Source organism: Rattus norvegicus, chromosome 18 (assembly GCF_036323735.1).
Source record: "Rattus norvegicus strain BN/NHsdMcwi chromosome 18, GRCr8, whole genome shotgun sequence".
NCBI classification, from domain to species: domain Eukaryota; kingdom Metazoa; phylum Chordata; class Mammalia; order Rodentia; family Muridae; genus Rattus; species Rattus norvegicus.
In genome coordinates, this window is record NC_086036.1 from 29959732 (window position 1) to 29981312 (window position 21581).

A 21581-nucleotide genomic window follows, 5' to 3' on the forward strand; every position below is an offset into this window, starting at 1 on the left:
TCGTGTTTCCTGGGGCACGCCATCCCGAGACTGGAGGGAGAGTCTCCCCAAATTTGGGGTTCTTTCATCTTTAGACAGTTCCGGTTTAGCACTGACTTGAAAAAGACTTTGACAACCAGCAGTAAACAGTCACAATGCAGAAGAACCCATAGGACACTCCCATATGCCTGTCACCTTCCAAGCACTGCAACAAAATGGAACCTTGCCAAGACTTGTGGATCCCAGCCCTATGTTATCTATGGTAAGGATAGATGCCCACAAAAATCACACTTCCCACTCAAACAGGGAGAATTTTCTTTGCAAAAAAAAAAAAAAAATCATGAACGTGCACATACACGCATACGCACATACACACACACACACACACACACACACACACACACACACACTATCACTCAGCTGACTCCCTGATTTCATGCTTCTGTAGAATGAGACCTACAGCTTCCAAGCCAGGTACAGAGTTAATCATCTCCAAAGAACAAACTTTAGAGATGCCCTGCCAGCTCTGCCAGTAAGCCAGAACCTACAACTTCTGTGCTGTGTTCTTCTCTAGAGCAAAGGTCTAGATTGTTGGCTATGGCTGCAGAAGATGAGAGTCACTTATTTCAGAAAGTAAGAACATCCAAGCAAGAGGTTTTATCTCATCCGTCTTTGAATTAGTCTCAGAAATCACTAAAGAGAACACTAGGGTGTGCAGAGGAAATGCAGTCTAAAAGCTATAACAAAGCCGTAACAAACACACCCGATTACGATGTACATTGTGAAATAGCCCATCCAGTAGTGCTAACTCTTTAGGTCTCATGAAGCATCTTATCTAAGTACAGTCGCACCTGAGGGAAAGCTAAAGGACATGAAATCATCCATCCTGTGGACACAGTGACTAGCAGTGGGTAACACACGGTCCCAAAGCTTAAAAGGGCTGCCTGAATTCATAAGAAAGATGTGGTTCATATCTCCGTGGCTACGGTCTGTGCTGAAAGCAGTCTGCATTAAGGCTTTGGTGGTAAGAGGCTCAGATGACACTTACTCTGCTGTGTCCGGCATCCTGTCTAATACATCCTTGGAATACTCTTCAGTTCAAAAGCCACGCCTATAAAAGGGAAGTCTAGCTATAAAAGGGATTGATGTTCTCAATCCCAACCTAAGACAGCCTCTGTCTTTCCTTTAAAAGACTGTAAATAAACGATAAGATAAAAATTAAAAAGACGGTACAAGATATTCTTGCATGAAAGTATTCTTATGAAAACTAGTGCCATATATTTTGAATATTCAATATTTTAAAAGGTACCAAAAGCTGAAAAGAAACCTACATTTACTAACCAACTACAGTTTGTAGGCTTTGTTTTTGTTTCTCTGATTCAAATAAATAGATTGATAAAATAACAGAAATTTAAATGCCACAGTTGATAACAAATAATTTACACGGGATATGGGAAGTGCATATTTCTCTGACACACATTTTGAACTACTAAAGGTTTGAGTGACAAGCTCAGCTCTGTTTACTAGTAATGAGTGTAGCAGAAGTTGATCCATGTATATAAAACAAGATTGATAGATACACAGGTATGTATGTGCTTTTTTCTTCTTTAAAAGATTTCAGTTATTTTTAGTTATGTGTGTGAGCCTGGACATGTGAATGCTGGTACCTGTAGAGGCTGGAGGCTTCTGATGCCCCTGGAGCTGGAGTTACAGGCAGTTGTGAGCCACCTGACATGGGTGCTGGAAACAAATTTGGGTCCTCTGCAAGTAAGTGCTGAGCCAACTCCAGGCCACAGTTTTGATTTCTAAAATTGATCAAGAATGTTTTATGTGGCTCTTTTCATACATATGTGCACAGTCATTTAAGAACACTTTTTAAATAAAAAATGCTTCCTGGACTTATGAGGATAACTGACTTCTTTCCAGGTAACTATAAAAACCACGTGAACACGGCCCTCAGAGTCTGGATGCAGAGGCGTGAGGCTGCCTGCGATCTCAGCATCTGCTGTTGCTGGCATCCACTCCCTCTTCGCTCAGCTGGCAGGGACTTGCAGCATCGATTGCTCAGGGTGCAGGCAGCAGCCTACAGCAAGGTGTGCCCCTGGTGAGCCACTGCTGAGTAAGTCCGCCTATAGCTGTGTTTCAGCCTGTCTTTCTCCCTCCTCCAATCAGATTCTCCTTGCCTAACCTTTCTTTTTATTTTCCTGCGTCACCAACACAAAATGGAGTTAGCTGGGGGGCAAAAACAACCAGTCTAAAATGGCTGAATGCAGAAGGGAGTGCCAGGCAGTGACAAGAAGAGAAAGGGCACCCCCTGGTGTCTAACATAGGGACTCTTTTTCCTTTCTTGATTATTTTGGATAAAAACAATCCTGAGCACAAGTCATTTCTGTTACAATCTTGGGTATCTATGTTGAATTCAAAGTACAAGGAGCAGAAATTAAGGCACAAGGGGTGTGTGTGTATGAATATTTTATTTTGTTCAGTCTCTAAAAACAGAATCAAGGTACAAAGTGAGCAGACTCGAGTCATAGCGATTGCTCAGTTGTGATTAGAAACCGTTTCTAAGAGCTCACAGGAAGGAAGGAAATCCTTCTATAGCACACTATCCCCCAACTTCAGCAATGACCTAATGGCCCCCAGAGTCCCACGGCTAGAGCTGTCACTTCCCCAGGAATTCCTGTTACTGGCTTCTCTCAATGAAGACTACAAACAGGAAACAGAGGAGTGGGAGTTGCCTGACATCTGGGAAATTAGGCTCTTAGGAATCGCAGGTGGCAATGAGTAAGTAGGACAGAATAAGCAACTTTGGGAAAGCACCTCTGAGGAAGAGACTGGCAGGAAAACTACTTACATCCACACAGCAGGAAGGTGCAGGCTGTTAGAAAGCAACCCCACCTCATTCATCCTCACCAGTTATTCAGGATGCAAACACTACTTTCTGTATGCCCAAAACAAGGCATTGCTTCTTGTCCACAGGGAACGCCCTCCCTCGAGTAAGTCAGATAACAAACATAAAAGGAGGGACGGTGGCTCTCCATCACATGCCATCTATCCGCTGTTTAACATGAGAGGATGACAGTAGATAAACACACTGGACAGAAGCACCACATCCACACAGCATTTTCCAAGAGCCAAGCAGATTGAGCATGAAGTTTGGGGGATGACATATTTGAGGCCTTGAATTTGATTGCAAGCACTGGGGCAAAAAGTAATAAAAACATAGGTGGAAATCCAGATGTGTGAGTAGACACCTGTAATCCCAGCACTCAGGAGACAGAGGCAGAAGGGTCACTCCAAGCTCAAGGCTACTCTGGTAAATACATGGAGACAGGTGAGGTACTTTGGCACCACTATAATCTCTTTCAAGGAATTATAAAAGAATCATGAGCCAAGAATCATTTAAAAAACCAGATAAAACTTATCTAATATCTTATGATACCCTTGAGAAAATTTCTGTGATAGTATCATACACTGAACCACATATCTATTAGACTCTGCATGAACTGATGAAGATGAAGAGTCCAGTTTTGTGTTACTGAGATATTGTCCATGTACAAAATTTTTAGTTTACATCCCTTATAGTTAAGGCTATATGAGAAACAAAACAAAAACCCAGCACTTTAAAGCTATGTATAAGTACACAGCACAGCAGGGGAAAACAGCATGCTTTTCTGGATAACTGAAGAGCAGTTCTCCATGCCCCAGGGGAACCTGATCATCATCACTGACCTCTTGACCAGAGCACACACTCATCTGCTACCTCTCATAGATAGGGCGTACGAGGGGCAAGCTGTGAGAAGGAATAAGACAATCCAGCAGAAATGGAGGAACTCAGGAGACAAAAATAAAGCCAGCCAGATGCTGAGAGCTGGGCAGAAGGTGGGGAGAGAGAAAATGTGAAGGAGACGCAGAAAAGCAGAGTCGGAAGCTGGCAACTCACAAATCCTGTGGTCACTCAGACACTACAGTCACTGAGTTTCTCACTTCCGTTCCCATCACACCCAGAACCATGATTCAGGAGTGTGGAGAAGAGCTTGGGCGTGGTGGGTGGAGACTGGAAAGACAGGCACCTCCCCAAGCAAGGATTCCTCCTGTCAGTGAAGGAACAGGATGGGGATAATGCAAAGGGGACAGCAGGTTAGGGCATGTGATAGGGCATTAAGTACAAGGTGTTACATCCAATGTGTCTTTTCTCAGGTTATGAGGAAAATAAAATCTCCCATCAGATTAATACAGTAAGATACACCAACAATGATAAATTATTGTTCCAGTTCATTTTTACTAATACCCCTGTCCATTTAGAAATCTGTAACATAACATCATCTGTAAACATTTCAGTACGTAGTTCTAGAAGACTATGGCTTTCAAAATACCCAATCTACCATTATCATAATGATTTTAACTTAAATGTCATGGATTTTAGTCTGTTTGAATCAGGATTTGTGAGGTCAATAGTCAGCACTGACTGACCTATTTCTACATTCTGTTCTAACCTACATATTGTCCTACATCTCTTTCTCCCTTGACATGCCATCTGCGAAGAAACCAAGATCCTGCTCACTGGTAAAAATTCAAAGGACAGTGAAACAGCAGCATAGCTGTCCCTTAGAGGACATGCTGCCTTCTTGTCACTCCCTCCTCCTCTCAGCAGGTACTAGGTTCTGAACCCAGCAGATCCCAGGTCACAGTGTACCATTCACCTGCCATGAGGTTTTAATAAGCAAAGGACATGTTGATTCTGTGGTAAGGCATGAACTAAGCTAGCACGCACAGGCATTACAGAAATGGTGCAGTGTACTGACAGTAAACAGGCAGTCAGGCTTAAAACAGAACAAGGAGGGCAAGCAGCCGCAGCCGTTTTTTTTTTTTTTTTAAGGTGCTCCAGGGTAATTTTATCTCTGCCATTCACCTACGCACACCTAAATATGGGGTGAACTACATATTTCTACATCACTCTGTAACAAAGGATTCTAGAAATGTTTTATTCGGGCCTTGGGGGAAGGGAAGTAGCAGGGTAACAAAAAAAAGAGACAGATGGAGTAAACCCCCAGCCCCCAGCCTGCAGTCTGCAGCAGCAGCTGCTGGTTTTCATCAAATTGCTGTTTTTCCCTTCTTTGTTTCAGAGCTGGGAGCCAGGAAAGGGTGGAGAAGGGGAGGGGAGGAGGGGCAGGACCTCGTCAGAGTTACGGAAAGTCATCTGATCTTCTCCTCCAATCCCTAGGCTCTGACCTCACAATCTGGAACTTGAGCCAAAATGGCTCAACTGCGCACACACCGTGGCCAAAATGAAAACTGCAAGCAGATTAGAAAAAAGCCATTCTTGGAAGTACTTTTTGCAGGTTTTCTTGACAATACAAATGTGTACATGTGTGTACACACACACACACACACACACACACACACACACAAACACTTCTAATCTAATAGATCTAAAAAGAAACTCACTGATCCTTACAGTAGGATTTTAATTGCAGTGAGATCAGGAGAGGGGAATGGTTCCATTCCACTCTGCAGAAGAGGGTCCCTTCACTTAAATGGGATTCCCTTGCCCCAGGGATCTTGGAGAAAAGCAAAGCTTTTTATATTAGAATCTGATTTTTTTTTTTCAAAAAGAAGCTAACTTAAGCCAGGATCAGTATGGAGAATGAACCAGATGTTGTTGCCTGCTTTGCTGAACTCTGCTCTGTAGACAATAACTGGACTCAAGAACTTCTAGAAACTCCGTGTTCAAGCATTTTGAATATAGCCAATTTCCCTCCAAATTCTTTTTTTCTTATTATAAAAATAATATTCCATTATTGTAAATTTACAGGAAAAAAATCTACTTAGAAATATTAACAAAAATCCTACCCTTCTTTTATTTCCACACAGTCTCCTGTAAACAAAGGGCATCCAAACCCTGCTTTTTGGTTCTCCACGAACCTCGTGCCACAGACATTCTTCTGGATCATGGGTAAGTCTTGAGATGGTACAAATACAGGGTAATATATTCTGGAGTAATTATCTTAAGAACAAATGGTCACATGGGGAAACACTAATGAAATGCAATGGGACACAAACAGAAAGACATAAAACAGGACAGGGAAGAAGAGGGACTTCAACAGGGAGGGATAAGAGAGGACAATGCAGGAGAATAAAATCAAAGCACATGTATAATGAAATTGTGAAAGGGAAATTTTAAAAAGGGAAACAAAAAGCTGAGATAAAAAGCAAGCAAACAATGAGGTGCACTAGCCCTTCCCTGAGTGCAAGCAGGGTGCCATCAGTGATACAAAGTTCTGCTCCTGCCTCAGTGCATGCTCAGCTCATAATCCAGAATTACGTCTGGCAGAAAATGTCGGTCTCTTGTGTCCACAGCACAGCTGTTAGGATGAGCTGCTGTACATTTATACAATTGGTGTGGGCAGCTTAGCCAACTCCGAAGGCCGTGTGCTATGTAAGAGGTACCCAAAGAACAGGAGGCCAAATACACAAACTGGAGCTGGAGCAAGTGGGACAATGTCAACAGCACTGCAAAAAAAACAAAGTATTTAGTCCTCTATTTTTGATATATTCTTGTGTTTACAGTAACAGACAGACTGTAAGTGACTAAGGCTTTTTACATGAAGAATTCTAAAGCTACAGCCTCAAGGTATGGGGCAGCATAGGCAGAATATTATCTTTTGGTCAACACAGGACAAGAATTTATATTTGTATTTGTGATTCATAATTGTATTTTTAAAAAAAACCTGAAGCAATTAAAAATAAAAGCATGATTATTTCAAGAGCATGAGAATTGGAGTTAAAGGCTGACTAGGAATGAGGTTGTTTTACGGGGTCTTCAGGACTGAAATACCTGTGCTGGCAAACAGATACAAGCACAAACAAAGCCAGAGCAAACACTCCTTGCAGAAATACTCTCCCAACTTCTTGTTGTTCAGTAACAACAAACAAGATGCTTCAGGCTCTAGAATTCTTATAGAGTATAACGTTATGGTCCTTCAGATCAGTGTGCTTTCCCAAGGTAGCAGCTTTTGGTTCCAACAGATAGCAAGAGTGCTCCAATATGTAGCACAGCCTAGTTCTACCATGCTTCCTAGAGACCTTGTTCTTTCTCAGGACAACACCCCTGCTCTCCAGATCTCCACAGTAAGAGTGTAGCCAATCTTGCTCAGGGACTATGCCTGCAGGGCCCCCCGCACTCTCCCATACTGATGTCCTCCTGTTTCTACAATTCCTTTGTTGCACCCATTTCTCCAACCCACTCAACTTCTAATCGCAAGTTTTCAAATCTTCGCTGACCCCAGGGAACTTCAAAACATCCCTCTATGGGCTGGAGAGATGGCTCAGAGGTTAAGAGCACTGACTGCTCTTCCAGAGGTCCTGAGTTCAATTCCCAGCAACCACATGGTGGCTCACGACCATCTGAAATGGGATCTGATGTCCCTTTCTGTTGTGTCTGAAGACAACTACAGTGTACTCATATACATGAAATAAAATTTTAAAAAAAATCCTTCTATGATGCTTCTGAGATCCAAAAGGAAGAATAGCAAAAAAATAAATTTATAAAAACAAATACCTAAATAATGTCTATCAGCAGTCAGTAGAAGGAAAAAAAAAACCCTGTTTTCTAATTTCATACTACCACCTTAAGGACCAGATAACATGTACAGCTATTCTGATACAGGCAATGGGATGCTACTAAAATAATAGTGGAAAGTAGCTTCTAGTTTTTGGCAGACAGTGGAAAGACAGAGAAGAAAAATGAACATTGAGTAAGCACCAAGCCAAACCATAATCTGTGTGCTAGAATGCATGTTCTGCACGATTCATTACTCATGTTCTCTGGAGACAGAACCAGTAGTTCTAACTGCAAATGCCCCTCTTCAAACCTTTACGCACACTAATGCTTGAGACTGCATGACACTAATGGACACTTAAATAGTCAAATGGCAGTAAATATACTGAAAAGGCCCTTAAAAAATGGGGCTGGAGAGATAATCCAGCGGTTAAGAGCACTGACTGCTCTTCCAAAGGACCCAGGTTCAAGTCCCAGCACTCACATGGCAGCTCACAACTGTCTGTAATTCCAGTTCTAGGAGATAAGACACCCTCACACAGACATCCATGGAGGCAGAACACCAATGTATTTAAAAAAAAAAAAAAGGTCTATAAATGTCAGATGATAATCTGGGTTTGAATAACAGTTTCAGCTTGTGCTTATCTCTAATATTGCAATATAGGCAAACACCGGAATTTATCAGACAGTAAAGTCTTTTAAAAAATATGTAAGCAGTGGATGAGTTCTAATGTTTGAAGTAGTTTTTCAGTAAAAACTTTGACAGATATTGATTATGAATATATATGTACAAAATTCACTACACTAGGCCTCCCTTTAAGCCCCCTGAAAGGAAGGTTATGATTTCATGAGGCTATCAGTCTAAAAAGCAAACTCTATCCAGCCTCAGGACTCCCAAAGAAACAATGATCTCACTCTTAAGAAGAAGCAAGATTCTAACTGCACCCAGGAACGAGATCCCTCTGTAAAAGGGTAAAATCTGACAGGCAGCATCTTGTTCTAATTTTACTGAACAGCTTACAAATAAACCTCCTGGCCGGCAGAGGGCAGTGTCGTAGCAGTCTGTATGTCCCAACAGCGGCAGGAGGCTGCTCTCTAGCGTGCCTGCATCACAACCCAGCGTCACAATGACACATCAAAAATAAGGGCGTTCCATGTGCCATCTGGTGGCGAAAAGGAGAAGAGCACTACAGCTGACAGATTCTCAGATCCCTGCAGTTTAGAAGGAATTCAAGTTAAATTATCTTAACCTGATGACACCTTCCCTTAAATCTCTACTAGTAAATGTGACCAAGCCTTTAAGCAAAAATTACAAACTTTTCCACCTAGTTTAAGCTCCCAAGCACTGGCTGTAAGAAAGCATCAGGTTCTCCTATCTGACCCTGGGTACCTAAAATAAAGAGGAAAAAACCTAACTCAGCCAAAAACAGCAACAAAAGCCCATAGAAAGTTGTGGAAACAAGAATCAGAGATTATGATTGGCTGTGCAAGGACAGCAAATTCAAAGAAAGCGGGGAGAGAAGTAACAGAAGCAGAAATTGAGACCGGAAGTGGACTTTGCTTTCACCAGTGTCGATGTACAGACAAGGAAGGAGCTGGTGTACGAGAGAAAACCTTTGCTGCAATTTCATGATAAAGAGATTAAAACAGGATATATTTTCCCTCACCAGAAATTCTGACCATTTCTTACTTTTGGTGGGAGTATGAATGGGTACAAACTTCACCTTTCCGAAACCACTATGCAGAGATATAAAGTATACAAACAGGACTTTCCTGTGGTCATGCTTGTAAAATACTGAAACAAAATCCTCAAGAAGGAGGGCTCAGTTATGTATAGAACTTTTCTTATATGACAGACTACAACTGTCCATTTGAAATAATCTAATAGACAACAAGAAACTTAAAAAAGTGAGGCAAATTTATATATGACATGAGATGGTAAAGGATGTTACACAAAATATTGAACAGTATTTACCATATGGAATCAGTTTGCTGTAAAAACAAGTATGTTTACGCAATTACTATAACTGCTTCTTAATTTTTCAATAAGGTTTTGTTTGAAGTGTCCCTTGATTTTTTTTACAGCAACTAAATCTGAATTAATTACGTAAATAGCGTGTACATAAGAGGGATGGATGGTTAAGCATGGTCACCACAGAGAAGGAGGGAGACTGTTGTAAATTTTCAGGGTATTCTACATTTGTGGCAGTGATGGTTCTCATTCAGGAACCGCCTTTGGATAGGACCACAGGGACAGAGAAGACAGAAAATGGGGAACATGGTGGTATAAGCTTGTGGTACAAGTGCACCACAAGTGCAAAAAACCAGGATTGCTTAAAGGTCAGTGGGATAGCATGTGCCAGCTTAGAGAAGAGCACAAAGACTGAGTTTGAGGTCAACCTGGGCTGCACAGTGTGAGGCTGGACTGGACTGTGGTATGTATGGGAATCACAAGACCCTATATTAAAAACTAACTAAATCAAACGAAAAAATACATAAAAATAAGTAAAACACAACTGTATTAAGTGCCAAACAATAGAACAGACTGAGTAGAGGAGAATGAGGAGCAAGCAGAGACAATGAGATAAAACTAAGAACACTTACTAAGAAAGCGTGCCCCAGTGTGTGGTCTCTTCGAGTACTATTCAGAGATACACAGCTACAGATCCAGTGCACAGGATAGAAATCACAAGAATCATGGTTCTGCCAATCAAACATGATGAGATGAGAGAGGCCCTCGATGAGAGAAAATACCAGAGGAATGATTATTATGTGTAGCCATGGAGGTTTAGGTGAGGAGTGAAGTTGTCAAGGTGAAGAACAGGCTGAAAGTTCCAGTGTGCCCAGAGCTTTGCTGAGGTCACGATAATAATAAAAGAGGAGGAGAACGGGCTGTAGACACATTGTCAGTAGTAAACACTTGACTAGCATGTGTGAGGCCCCGGTTTTGCTCTTCAGTACTGTAAATGGAGCATGGGGAAGCAGACAGGACCAGCGCAGGTGGTAAACCAGTGAGCTTCTGGAAGGGCTATAGTTATTTATAAAGAGCATGGGAAAGAACAGGTGAGGAAGGGTGGAGGTTAAGATCAGAAACTGGGACATGTGCAGCAGGAATCTTAGTAGAATCACAACCCTTTACATAGGAACTGGGGAATTCAGGGCTGTGAGATGGCTCAGTAAGTCTGACTATCTGAGTCTGATACGGTACCTCCTGAAAGTTGTCCTGTGACCACATGTGCACACATCCTGGACCCACTAAGTAAATTTTTGAGAATGATATTGTAGCACTGAAGAATGAAGAATGGCCAGAATCTCAAGCCAGATCTCAAGAGTAACAGAGTCGATAGATGCTGCCACAAGGGAAGTGGGTGATACGAACCGCTGTCAGATTCCACACTGTTGAGCTCTAGTGGTGTCTGAAAGAGACGTCAGAGAACAAAGTGGGCAGCACCTGACTTCTGTTCCACTGTGGTGAGGACAACAGAAGAAAAAGACAAGAGGCCAAAAGGGAAAGCAGTGCCTCATCTCACATCATTCATACAACAGTGAAGTCTAAGGAGCACAACAAAATATTTGAGATGCACAGGATCTGAAATATGAGAGATGGAGAAGTGTGGAGCTTCCTGGCAACAAAAAACAGCACAATATCAAATTCTGTAGCTCCTCAATATACGTCAGAGTATAAGAAAGAATTCTTACAGGCTCGTTTCTACACCACAGCTCAGAGAGCCAACAACACAAAATACATGTAAGTGAATTATCCAGCATAAACTGGATCCCTTAAGACCCAGATAACAGGTATATTTTTGGTTATAGATCACAAGGAACTTCCTAAGTGCTCTGTGCCAACAGTCTTGCCCTACTCAAAATCCACAGCAAGCTAATAAGGAAAAGCTAACAACCCCCAGTGGGTGTGTGCACAGTACCTCTGCTTCTAATACACAACTAAAAATGGACAAAACAGACGTCTTCCTGCCAAAAGACTCACTGACCAGGGGTGAGCGCTTACGATCTTGTTTCTAGAGGTTTAAACAGTAGAAGGTATGAAATTCCCTAACACTAGCTGGGCATAGTGTTTGACACCTGTAACCCCAGCACTCAGGACCCAGAGGGACAAGTTCCCAGTGACTTCCAGGTCAGCCAGTAACAGCAAAAAAAATATTGTAAACACTAATAAAGATACAATTGGGGGAGTGCCACCTAGTGGGCAGAAGAGAGTTACGGGGAAATGACAAATACCCTCTGTCCTTGTTGGGGAAGATTACTGACTCTCAACAGGCTCCTACCAAAGCCTAAAGCCAAAACAAAGCAGGGCAGGAGGAACAGACAAGCCAGCCTCCCTGCTGCTGCCCACATTCTGAAGTCTCCATCAACAGCAACAAGCTGTAGAATGAAGCTGGACTTGACCTAAGCCTAACTGGACACTGCTTCTTTTAATAAAGAAGAAAATAGGATTTAAATACTAGATATGTTCCCAAGGAGTTAAAAGTAGGATCAGCAGAGTCCCGAATAGAAGACTCCTTGCTGATCACAACAAAGTGAGAAAGTGACAGGGAGGTACCTATCAAATCCAAATCCTATACATTCCCAGCAAGGGATGAATTTGGTAAATTCCCGATTTACAGGAAGAAAAAAGCTTAGAAACAAGAAACTAAATCTGAAAGAGAACCAGCCACATCCATCTTAACACACATTTCTTTCTTTTAATAAAAGGTGCACACGTTCTCCCTGTTTCCCTTCCCTTCCTTTGTGGTACGAGGGATTGAATCCAGGGCACGTGTTCTACCACTTAAACGTTCCTGCCCTTAAGCTGCCTACTAGTCATGAACTGCAATTCTCCTGCTTCATTGTCCTCAGAAACTGGGATTGTAGGTGGATGTCAAAAGTCTCAGCAGAGGTACACATATTTTGAACTTTAGTTAATAAAGCTGTGGTTGGAGGCACCTTAGAGTATATAGGAAGCAGGTGTGTAGGGTAGATTGTTTTTCTTCACTGAACTTTTATGTATCAGTAGAACATATAGAGGATACAGATACACTTAGCAAATAGCAGAAAGAAAATCAGGCTTAGAATGTAAAGAAATAATGTGATATAAAGAAAATCTTGGGCTGGAGAGATGGCTCAGAGGTTAAGAGCACTGACTGCTCTTCCAGAGGTCCTGAGTTCAATTCCCAGCAACCACATGGTGGCTCACAACCATCTGTAATGGGATCTGATGCCCTCTTCTGGTGTGTCTGAAGACAGCTACAATGTACACACAAAATAAATAAACCTTTCAAAAAAAAAAGAAAGAAAATCTTGTGTCTACAGAATTCCTTATTAATTCCTTATTAATACTGACCAGCTACTATGCTGAAAACACTTTGTCAAGGCCTCCACCACACTAGATAAGCATGGCTTATCTCTTCACCTTGACCAGTTTTGTTAAGAGTTGAATATGTTACAACAGTATCTAATTGGCTTTCCCTAATCTAAGTTTCTGCCTGCCCTCACAAGACATCACTGCCAACAATGGATGTCTGTGCCTAAACAAAGCAATGCTAATCTCTGCAGCATTGTAATAATGCAGTCTCTGTAGGTTTCTAAGCTTTCCCAGGGTCACAGGAAAAGCACAAACTTCTGTGAAGCAAAGCCATAAACTTCAAGGTCATAAATTTGAACTTACTAGGAGGCTTAGAATGTTATTTAGCCCATATCTCCATGTCACTTGTGAGCTATTATTCATAGCAGAATAGTGTGTATTTATCTCATTCTCTTGTACCATTAGTGTTTTAGACAGAGGTTTGGAAACACGTGTTTCAGTAATGAGAACTGTAGCTCAGTGCAGAGTATTTCGCACATAAATCTGGGTTCACTTTTCAGCTCCCAAGCCTCCAACACAGCACAGTGAACTGGCTCAGTACTCGGCTTAGCACTTAGAACTACTTCTGAAGGTATTAAGGACCAAGGCTCTCACTGATGTCCTTGTGCAGTCCCAATCATTGAAAACAAAGTAAACCTTGCTGCTACACTGTACATGTCTGGGTCCTCCCTACTTCTCAAATTTTAAGAGTTCAACCCCTTCCTTCTAAAGTTCTAAAATAAAGGCATGCACACTGAAGAGGGGGAGGAAAAGGAGGAAGAAGAGGAAGAGGAAGAGGAGGAAGATGAAAAAGATGAAGAGGAATTATTATTATTATTTATAAGGAAACCATAGGCTAGAAGTCACAGCACCTGGATCTGGTTAATGTAACCTTAGGAAAGCTCTCTAACTATTCAGTTTGTACTTGCACATATGAAACACAATCTACTGTCTCCTAAGACTTCACTGTGGGCCAAATAGATAGTCAGTTTATGAAGTGGCCACTTAAGCCAACTTTCTCCCTTGTAGCACTGTCAATGCTGGTCTTCTGCAGCTCTAGGGAGGAAAGGGGAAAAAAAACTAGCAAATCAACCACCCTTCAATCTCTAACTTCCACCTTCAAAAGGGAAATTCCTTTACATTTATCTAATCCTTTTCTCTAGTACTCAACCGACCAACTAAAAGGCTCTTTTGCATTCTTACCTTTAGAAGCTGCAGAAGCCAAGGGCCAGGAGGGAAAGCATCAAATAGTGGAAAGAAAGAACAGGAATTACACATGGTTCTTGGTTACCAACAACAGTTTGTAGCTTAGCCACCCAACCTCTCAAAGGTACTTGCCAACCCCTACTAACTAAATACTCTATCTGGACATGACACTTTCAGACAGAAGCATAAACCATTCGATATAACTATCAAAATGGGCCCAACCTGAGCTTTTGGTCCCTTAGTCTTATATCCCTGTTAGTTATACAGACACAAAATATTTACAAGTAACAATTCTCTTTCCTAAGCCCAGGAACCCCATAATACAAGAACCTTTGCTCTCTCTTGGGAATGAAAAACAACGTCTCTTCATCCTAACACTCCATTTTCTACCCTTACCCAGAGAAGGGAAAAGCAAGGGAACCCACTTAAGGGAAATGTTAGGCTCTCCCTGTCTAGAACTTAAAAGGAGGGCACTCACTCTTGGTCTGGGCAGAGAAGGCAAGGGTAAGTTTGGCAAATAGTTCATTGTTCTCAAAGCGGTCCTCCTTCACCTTTGTCCAGAAGCAGTCCTGGGAAAGGTCCTCAGCCACGAACTGTAGGAAGAGACCTGTGATGAGAGCTATGCGGCTCAACTCTGAACACCCTATGCTGCAAAAGTGACTAAGATCCAACAGAAGGAACTCTAATTCTCAACAATGGTGACTACCCTGTGACTGACTGAGAATCCGACAGTAGCTGTGCCCTTCATGGGGGATCAGGAGATAATGTTTCTGGTCTGCTCACTGGTAATTAGTCAAGAATCAAGAATAATAGTTATGCTGATTTTCCTCCTGCCCCCAAACCTTCTAGTTTCAGAAGCATTAAAGTCTTATTTCCAATGTACCTTGCTCTATCTGGCTATGTTTTACTTAGTTTTTAGAAGCAAAAGACTGACCAGACCACAGGGTTTATGAGCACAATTTCCATCAATTGCACCCTAGTAAAATAAAATGTTAAATGTTAAGTTACCATGGTGCTCATATGATCAGAGAAAAGGCAAAATGTATTTCTTAAGTGAGGTTACATTTAATTGAGACATATTCACGCAGGGCCCACAGATCTTTCTGTGGTAACGTCTGAAATATAGATGTTATATAAACAAAAATACAGAACTTAAGAATGGGCAGATGAGTCCTAACATTGTGTAGCCTACCCATGCACAAAACATAAGGCAAGTAAAGTAGCTTAAAATCTACTCAAGGAGAAAAACTTACCTTGGACCAGTTTGGCCTCCGGAGTTGCACCTCTGGCTTATAAACTTTTTTGGGGGTTAATCCAAATGGCAGAACTGGGGCTGCAGGAATCCCAAATCCAAAGGGGGGAGGTGGAGGCACGCCCATACCAGGCGGTGGGGGGGGAATGCCAGGTGCTCCAGGAAAGGGGGGAGGAGGAGGAGGCAGTCCTGGTCCTCCAGGCAAGGGAGGGGGTGGGGGAACACCAACACTTCCAGGTAAAGGGGGAGGAGGTGGTGGTACACCAGTAGCTCCAGGCAAAGGAGGAGGAGGGGGGATGGCAGTAGCTCCAGGCAAAGGGGGAGGTGGGGGGATGGCAGTAGCTCCAGGCAAAGGGGGAGGTGGGGGGATGGCAGTAGCTCCAGGCAAAGGAGGAGGTGGGGGAATGGCAGTACTGCCAAACAACTGTGGGGAAGAGGATATACAAGCACCTCCAGGTAAAGGAGGAGGTGGAGGGATACCAGTACCTGCAGGCAGAGGAGGAGGAGGAGGGGGTGGGACGGCACCTCCAGGGAGAGGGGGTGGGGGTGGGGGAGGTGGAATAACAGTGCCTGAGTCACCAGGCAGAGGAGGGGCTTGGGGAACAGCAGCACTACTAGAAACTGAAGGTGCAACAGCCACAGCAGAGAGAGAAGCCATTTCCTTCTTGGCATCTTCTAGTTCTTTTGACAGCTTGGCAACCTAAAGAAGCAACACACAAGTAAGTACTTCTGACCCCACTTCAAGGACGACTGGAGCTGGAAAGGACCTAAAAATCACTTAACCCAAATTTCTGTTTAACTACAGATAGACTGAATGATCACAAGATCACAAGACTCTTCTCAAAGTCACAAAACTGGAACTCAAGTCTTTGTGTTCTTATTTTAAGTGTGCTTTGAGTTTATTCCGTATAAAACTGAAGTACATGCAGGCAGCCCCACAACTGTGCAAACAAGGCAGAAGGACTGCAAGTCGTCTAAGCATTTGTAAGTGCAGAGCAAAGAGAGTGAAGTTGTCAGAAGCATAAACTAAGTTAGACAGGAAAGCGAGTCAACATTTTAGTGTTTACCCCTAAATGTATTAGTTATTTCTGGATACTGCTGTAAGTAACTTTTATCATTCTTTACTGTGGGATGATGTCACAGGTAAGGCAGGTACAAGATAGAAGGAGGCCTGTCATTGGACTAGAAGGAAGGATGGGTGGGAGAAAAGTTTGAAGGAAGAGGAGGAGACTGGAACAGAAAGGAGGGAGGGACAGGGAGAGAAGCTGTGGCAGGACAATATGGCAGGTGACGTTAAGATTCCGCTCTGTGTATTTACAGGTTGTTATTAATGTTCTTAAGGGATGGATGTGTATTGGGCTTTGTATGTTTAGATGGGCAATTATATCATCAATTGAGCCAAAGGTTATTGTGTTGTGTGTTCTTTCATATAGCGATTTAAGTGTAAGAAAGTGTGTGGCGGCTGGTCTGGGTCACCACAGAGTTGGGATGTGTTTGTGGCATGGAAACCTGACTTGGGAACTAGAGAGGTAGAGAGATTGCTGCCAGGCTCAGAGAAAGGCCTTCGGCAGTGTGTGGAGCAGATCGGGTGAGACGCTTTGCTGACTGAAACTTAAGATATCCAGCAGATATTTTGGGGCACTGCGGTGTAGACCAAGTGGGCGTAAAAGATACTTTTTTATTTTTATATTTTTACAACACTTTACACTTTTCTGTTATTTTCTAAATTTTTGTCTTACATATTATTTGTTCCCAAAACAAGACTAAAAATAGTAAATGACTGTCAGAAACATGCACCATCTGATCTAGCACCATCGGGAAGCTACAGAGCCAGCAGAGCTGAGCTGTAGAGGGCGCTGCAGGCGCGCTGCCATCCCTGCTCAACATTACCTCTCCTGTCAGCTTGGACACCTCTGCTTCCAGGTCTTGTTTTTGTGTAGTGATCTGCTGCTTTTCAGAATCCAAGGCATCCTTTTCTCCTTGAAGATCCTGAAGTTTCTGCTCAAAGTCATTTTCCATCTTTTTCATTTCTACTTGTAACTCATGCCGGGCTGTTAATTCTGAGTCCAACTAAGGAAGGGGAGGGAAAGAGAAAACACAGCTCAGGCTCCCAGGAAGCTTTCGGTCTTAGCCTCAGCTGTCAACTTAACACAACCTAGAGTCACCTGAGAGAGGGAACCTCAAATGACTCATTGCTCGAATCAGATTGTCCTGTGGTTCCTGTCTGTGTGCCATCGTCCTAACTGCTAGCTGCTGCAGGAGGGTTCAGTCTACCATGGGCTGTGCAATCCCTAGGCAGGTAGACCTGGGGTATGTAAAGAAGGTAGCTGATCAAGCCAATGGGAAGAGAATAGTAAGCAGCATTCCTCTAGCTTCTGCTTCAAGCTCCAGCCGTGGCTTCCCTGACGGCAGACTGTGGTGTGTAAGAAGAAATAAACCGTTCCTCTCTCCAAGTCACTGTCGGTCCTGGTGCTGATCACCACAACACAAAGCAAGCTAGGATACCCTCCATTCCATTAAGGAATAAGTGATAATCCCTATAATCATAAGTCACAGTCCCTATAACTTACTATTTTGTCCCAACACCTGCCCTATTCACTGACCACCTCCCAAGTAATGCCTTGAGAAGGGCAGAACAGCAAGATTGTTAACAAGCAAGACCCTAACATCAAAGTTAAAAGAAAAGAGAATGAGATATCATTTTCAGTTTTCCTACTTTAATAGCTAACAACCAAGCCACCTAACCTAAGACATGAAAGACCTTTAACCACATCCTAGCTAGTTTTATGTCAACTTGATATGCTAGATCATCAGAGAGGAGGGAGCCTCAACTGAGAAAATGCCTCCGTAAGATTCAGCTATAAGGCATTTTTTTTTTTTTTTTTTTTTTTTTCCGGAGCTGGACCAAACCCAGGGCCTTGCGCTTCCTAGGCAAGCGCTCTACCACTGAGCTAAATCCCCAACCCCCATAAGGCATTTTCTTAATTAGTGATCAATGTAGGAGGGGCCAGCCCATTGTGGGTGGGGGCCATCCCTGTAGTCCTGGGTTCTATAAGAAAGCAGGCTGAGTAAACCATGGGGAGCAAGCCAGTAAGGAGCACCCCTCTACAGTCTCTGCATTAGTTCTTGCCCTGCATGAGTTCTTGCCCTCACTGCTTTAGATAATGAACATTTATATGGAAATGTGAAAGAAATAAACCCTTTCCTCCCTCAAAAATCTTTTTGTCACAGCAATAATAACCCTAACTAACATAAACCAGGACAGCTACAGTGCACAATTCCAACCACAAAAGGAATCCTTAAGTACTACAGAGATGATAAAAGGAACTGAGTCGTACTCCAGTTCCTATAGTCCTAGGAGTAACTTGAGATGCACACTTACATAGAATACCATCTGTCTTTGCTGTCTTGTCTGGTGGCCCAAACACTACACAAGACCACCTCTAGCTTCTCATTTCACACCAATACCCCCTTTTCCACTAACAAAAAGACTTTCCTCTAGGAACCTTAGGATTCTGGATGCTTTTAAAATACCATAGACAATACTGTCTCAAATATCAAAAAAAAAAACAAAAAAACTTAATTATCTTCAAAGAAAAAAGATATATCCCAAATTTATTTGTGTGTGTGTGTGTGTGTGTGTTACATATACACATATTTGTGGATGATGCTAGAGAATGAACCCAAGTTTCACACATAAGGTAACTCTAGTCCTATGCCTTCATACACACCTTTTTTTCCAGCTCTGTAGCTTTGGCCTCAGATTTTTCCACCTTCGTTTTATCAATCATTTGATCTGAAAAGAAAAAGCAATTTGATCTGAAAACAATGCAGTAAGTCAAGTCTCAGTGCCGAAGTTGATGTCTCTGCTCCTAAGCCTCAAACACACTCAAGGGCACTCTTCTGTCACTTGGGTTGCTGACGCCACTCCTAATGGTTTGCACTAGCACTAGACCAAGAAATGTGAGTTTCAGTTAAGTACAATTTACAATTTCCTCTAAGTTTTATTTATATAGTTGTTTCATATTTTGTGTGTATTTAGTGTCTATGTATGTATATGTCACATGTGTGCAAGTCAGATGACAACTATCAAAAGTGGTTCTTCCTTGCCACCATACAGAATCTGGGGCACAAACTCAGGTCCTCAGGCCCACATGCAGGCACATCTACTTATTGCCACCATGCTGGCCCTTAGCCTAGTATTTCAAAGTGCAAGGTAAAGAAATCACACGAAGGATGCCTTTGTGTGACATTTGTGCTTCTAAGACCAGCAGAGTCAGAAAATACCTGAAGTCCCTGTAAAAAAAAAAAAAAAAAAAAAAAAAAAAGGCAAGATTTTCACTGTGCTGAAATAAACTTAGGATGAAACAATGCCAGCAAAGAGGGTGTACTGAGAAAGAACTGAAATAGAGACTAGAAGGATTTCTCTGAAAGTTTCACTGAACGATGAAAACAAAAGGTCCAAGTGCTGAGTGTTCTGAGGAGCTGGGTAGAAAAGCACGCTTACCAACCAACCCCTCAATATCAATCTGCAGGTGCCGGCACTTGAAGTCAGGATCAGTTCCATTTTTGTGTAGAACTATCTGAGAAACACATTCTTCAATCAATTTATAGTACTGCGGCCTATGAAAGAAACAAAACAAATTTATCAAACAGAAATAAAAAATGTATCTTCCAGAAGTATTCTGGATCAAGAAGAGTTAGTGGCTTTGACAATAAAAAGAATTATGGAAGGGGTTGGGGATTTAGCTCAGTGGTAGAGCGCTTGCCTAGCAAGCGCAAAGCCCTGGGTTCGGTCCTCAGCTCCGGAAAAAAGAAAAAAAGAATTATGGATAAACACTCCAGGAAGAGCTTTGATGAAGCTAACTGAAGCCTTACTGCTGTGTTAGCAAATTCTCCTCTCTAGATCAGCTTTCATTCTCTCCTTCAGATACCCAAAAGCTCTTACAGGTTGGGGGCTGCAGTTCAGTGGTAAAACATGTACTGAGCATGTGGAACATGCTGAGTTCAACCTCAAGCACATAAATGCTAACATGCATGTGCATACACACATGCACTCACTTAATTTCTTTTTCTTTGCGTGTATCTGTGTACATGTATAAAAGTGCCATGGAGGTCACAAGTGTCACACAGAATTACAGGAGGTTTGTGTGGCTAATGTGAGGGCTGGGAACTGGTGGGTCCTGTGCAAGAGCAGCATGCATGCTTAGTTAACCACTGAGCCGTCTCTCCATCCGCCAGTACACAGCTTCCCAACACCCAGGCTGGACTCCAGCCTTATGATCCTTGTCATGCAACGGCCGATCTCTACTTCCAAGAAAGCAGAAACAACTTTAAGTTTCCATCTCTTTGTTGTCATCCTCAGCCCACTTACCCACTTCCTCCTAAGGACATTTTACTTTATACACAATTACCTATCCAAAGAGGTACCTTTCAACTGAATTAAAGCAGTTGGTATGTTAATCAAGCTGTTGATAATTTCCTTTATATCTGTGACTAATGAATCTAATCTACAGTCTTTTTTCATTTCTTTTTACCTTTCTAGAACAATCTTTGAATTTAAGGATGCTGCTTTTCCACTTAGATGCAACATTATCAGCTTACCTAGCTTCATAATCATTTCGGACCAACAGGAGATGCTGCAAGATAGACAGGAAGTGTGGTTCTGCCTTGGAATCTTTCACTGTGTTTAAAATAATCTGGAAAACTTCACCAAAGTCAGTAGAAAAAAGGACAGGCTAAGGAAATCAAGTAATTAGAAGATGTTTGACAGGTTTCTTGTCAACCAACAGAGGGTATCAAGATACCACTTCTACTACAACAGCTGTTCCTAAAACATCACTAGTTCATTCAACCAAGAGTGGCATTGTCCACAAACACAGGATCCTAGTATACATACTGAAGAAACTAAAAATAGAACCACATCAAAGTCACTTGTGGCAGGTAGGCAACTGTGTAATAGTATTATTGCTTGTCAGTCCAGAGGGCTCTGCATACCACCCCACAGCTCAGGAAGATATCGTGCTGTAGGAGGTGTACAGAGATTTGGATGGACACTTTGGGACGTGAGAGCAATATGGCTAAACATGTTACGTTAGCACTTGAGTGACAGGCTGATGGATGCCTTGATGTTAAAGAAATCACCTTTCCTAGCTTTCCTGGTCTATGCTGAAGTAAATAAAGCCAACAGCAATATGTAGACATAGCTTTATGTATTATATATATATATATATATATATATA

General features: G+C 42.3%; 1 protein-coding gene and 1 long non-coding RNA gene across 3 annotated transcripts in view; one reads left to right on the top strand and one right to left on the bottom strand.

Annotated features, from left to right (window-relative positions):
- The window catches only part of Diaph1 (diaphanous-related formin 1), a 99392-nt gene that overhangs the window by 38843 nt on the left and 38968 nt on the right, over positions 1-21581 (bottom strand). For both annotated transcript variants that reach the window (NM_001395102.1, NM_001107393.3), the window contains 7 exons: positions 20944-21060; positions 19847-19962; positions 19071-19135; positions 17230-17409; positions 15341-16039; positions 14566-14680; positions 14085-14093 (listed from right to left, as the gene is read on the bottom strand). In NM_001395102.1, the coding sequence (NP_001382031.1) occupies positions 14085-14093; positions 14566-14680; positions 15341-16039; positions 17230-17409; positions 19071-19135; positions 19847-19962; positions 20944-21060 (1301 nt within the window). The remainder of the gene's footprint in view (positions 1-14084; positions 14094-14565; positions 14681-15340; positions 16040-17229; positions 17410-19070; positions 19136-19846; positions 19963-20943; positions 21061-21581) is intronic.
- Positions 1862-21023, top strand: LOC120098325 (uncharacterized). Its single transcript, XR_005496485.2, has 3 exons — positions 1862-2098; positions 5854-5935; positions 20885-21023. It is a non-coding gene; the product is annotated as an uncharacterized LOC120098325 (long non-coding RNA).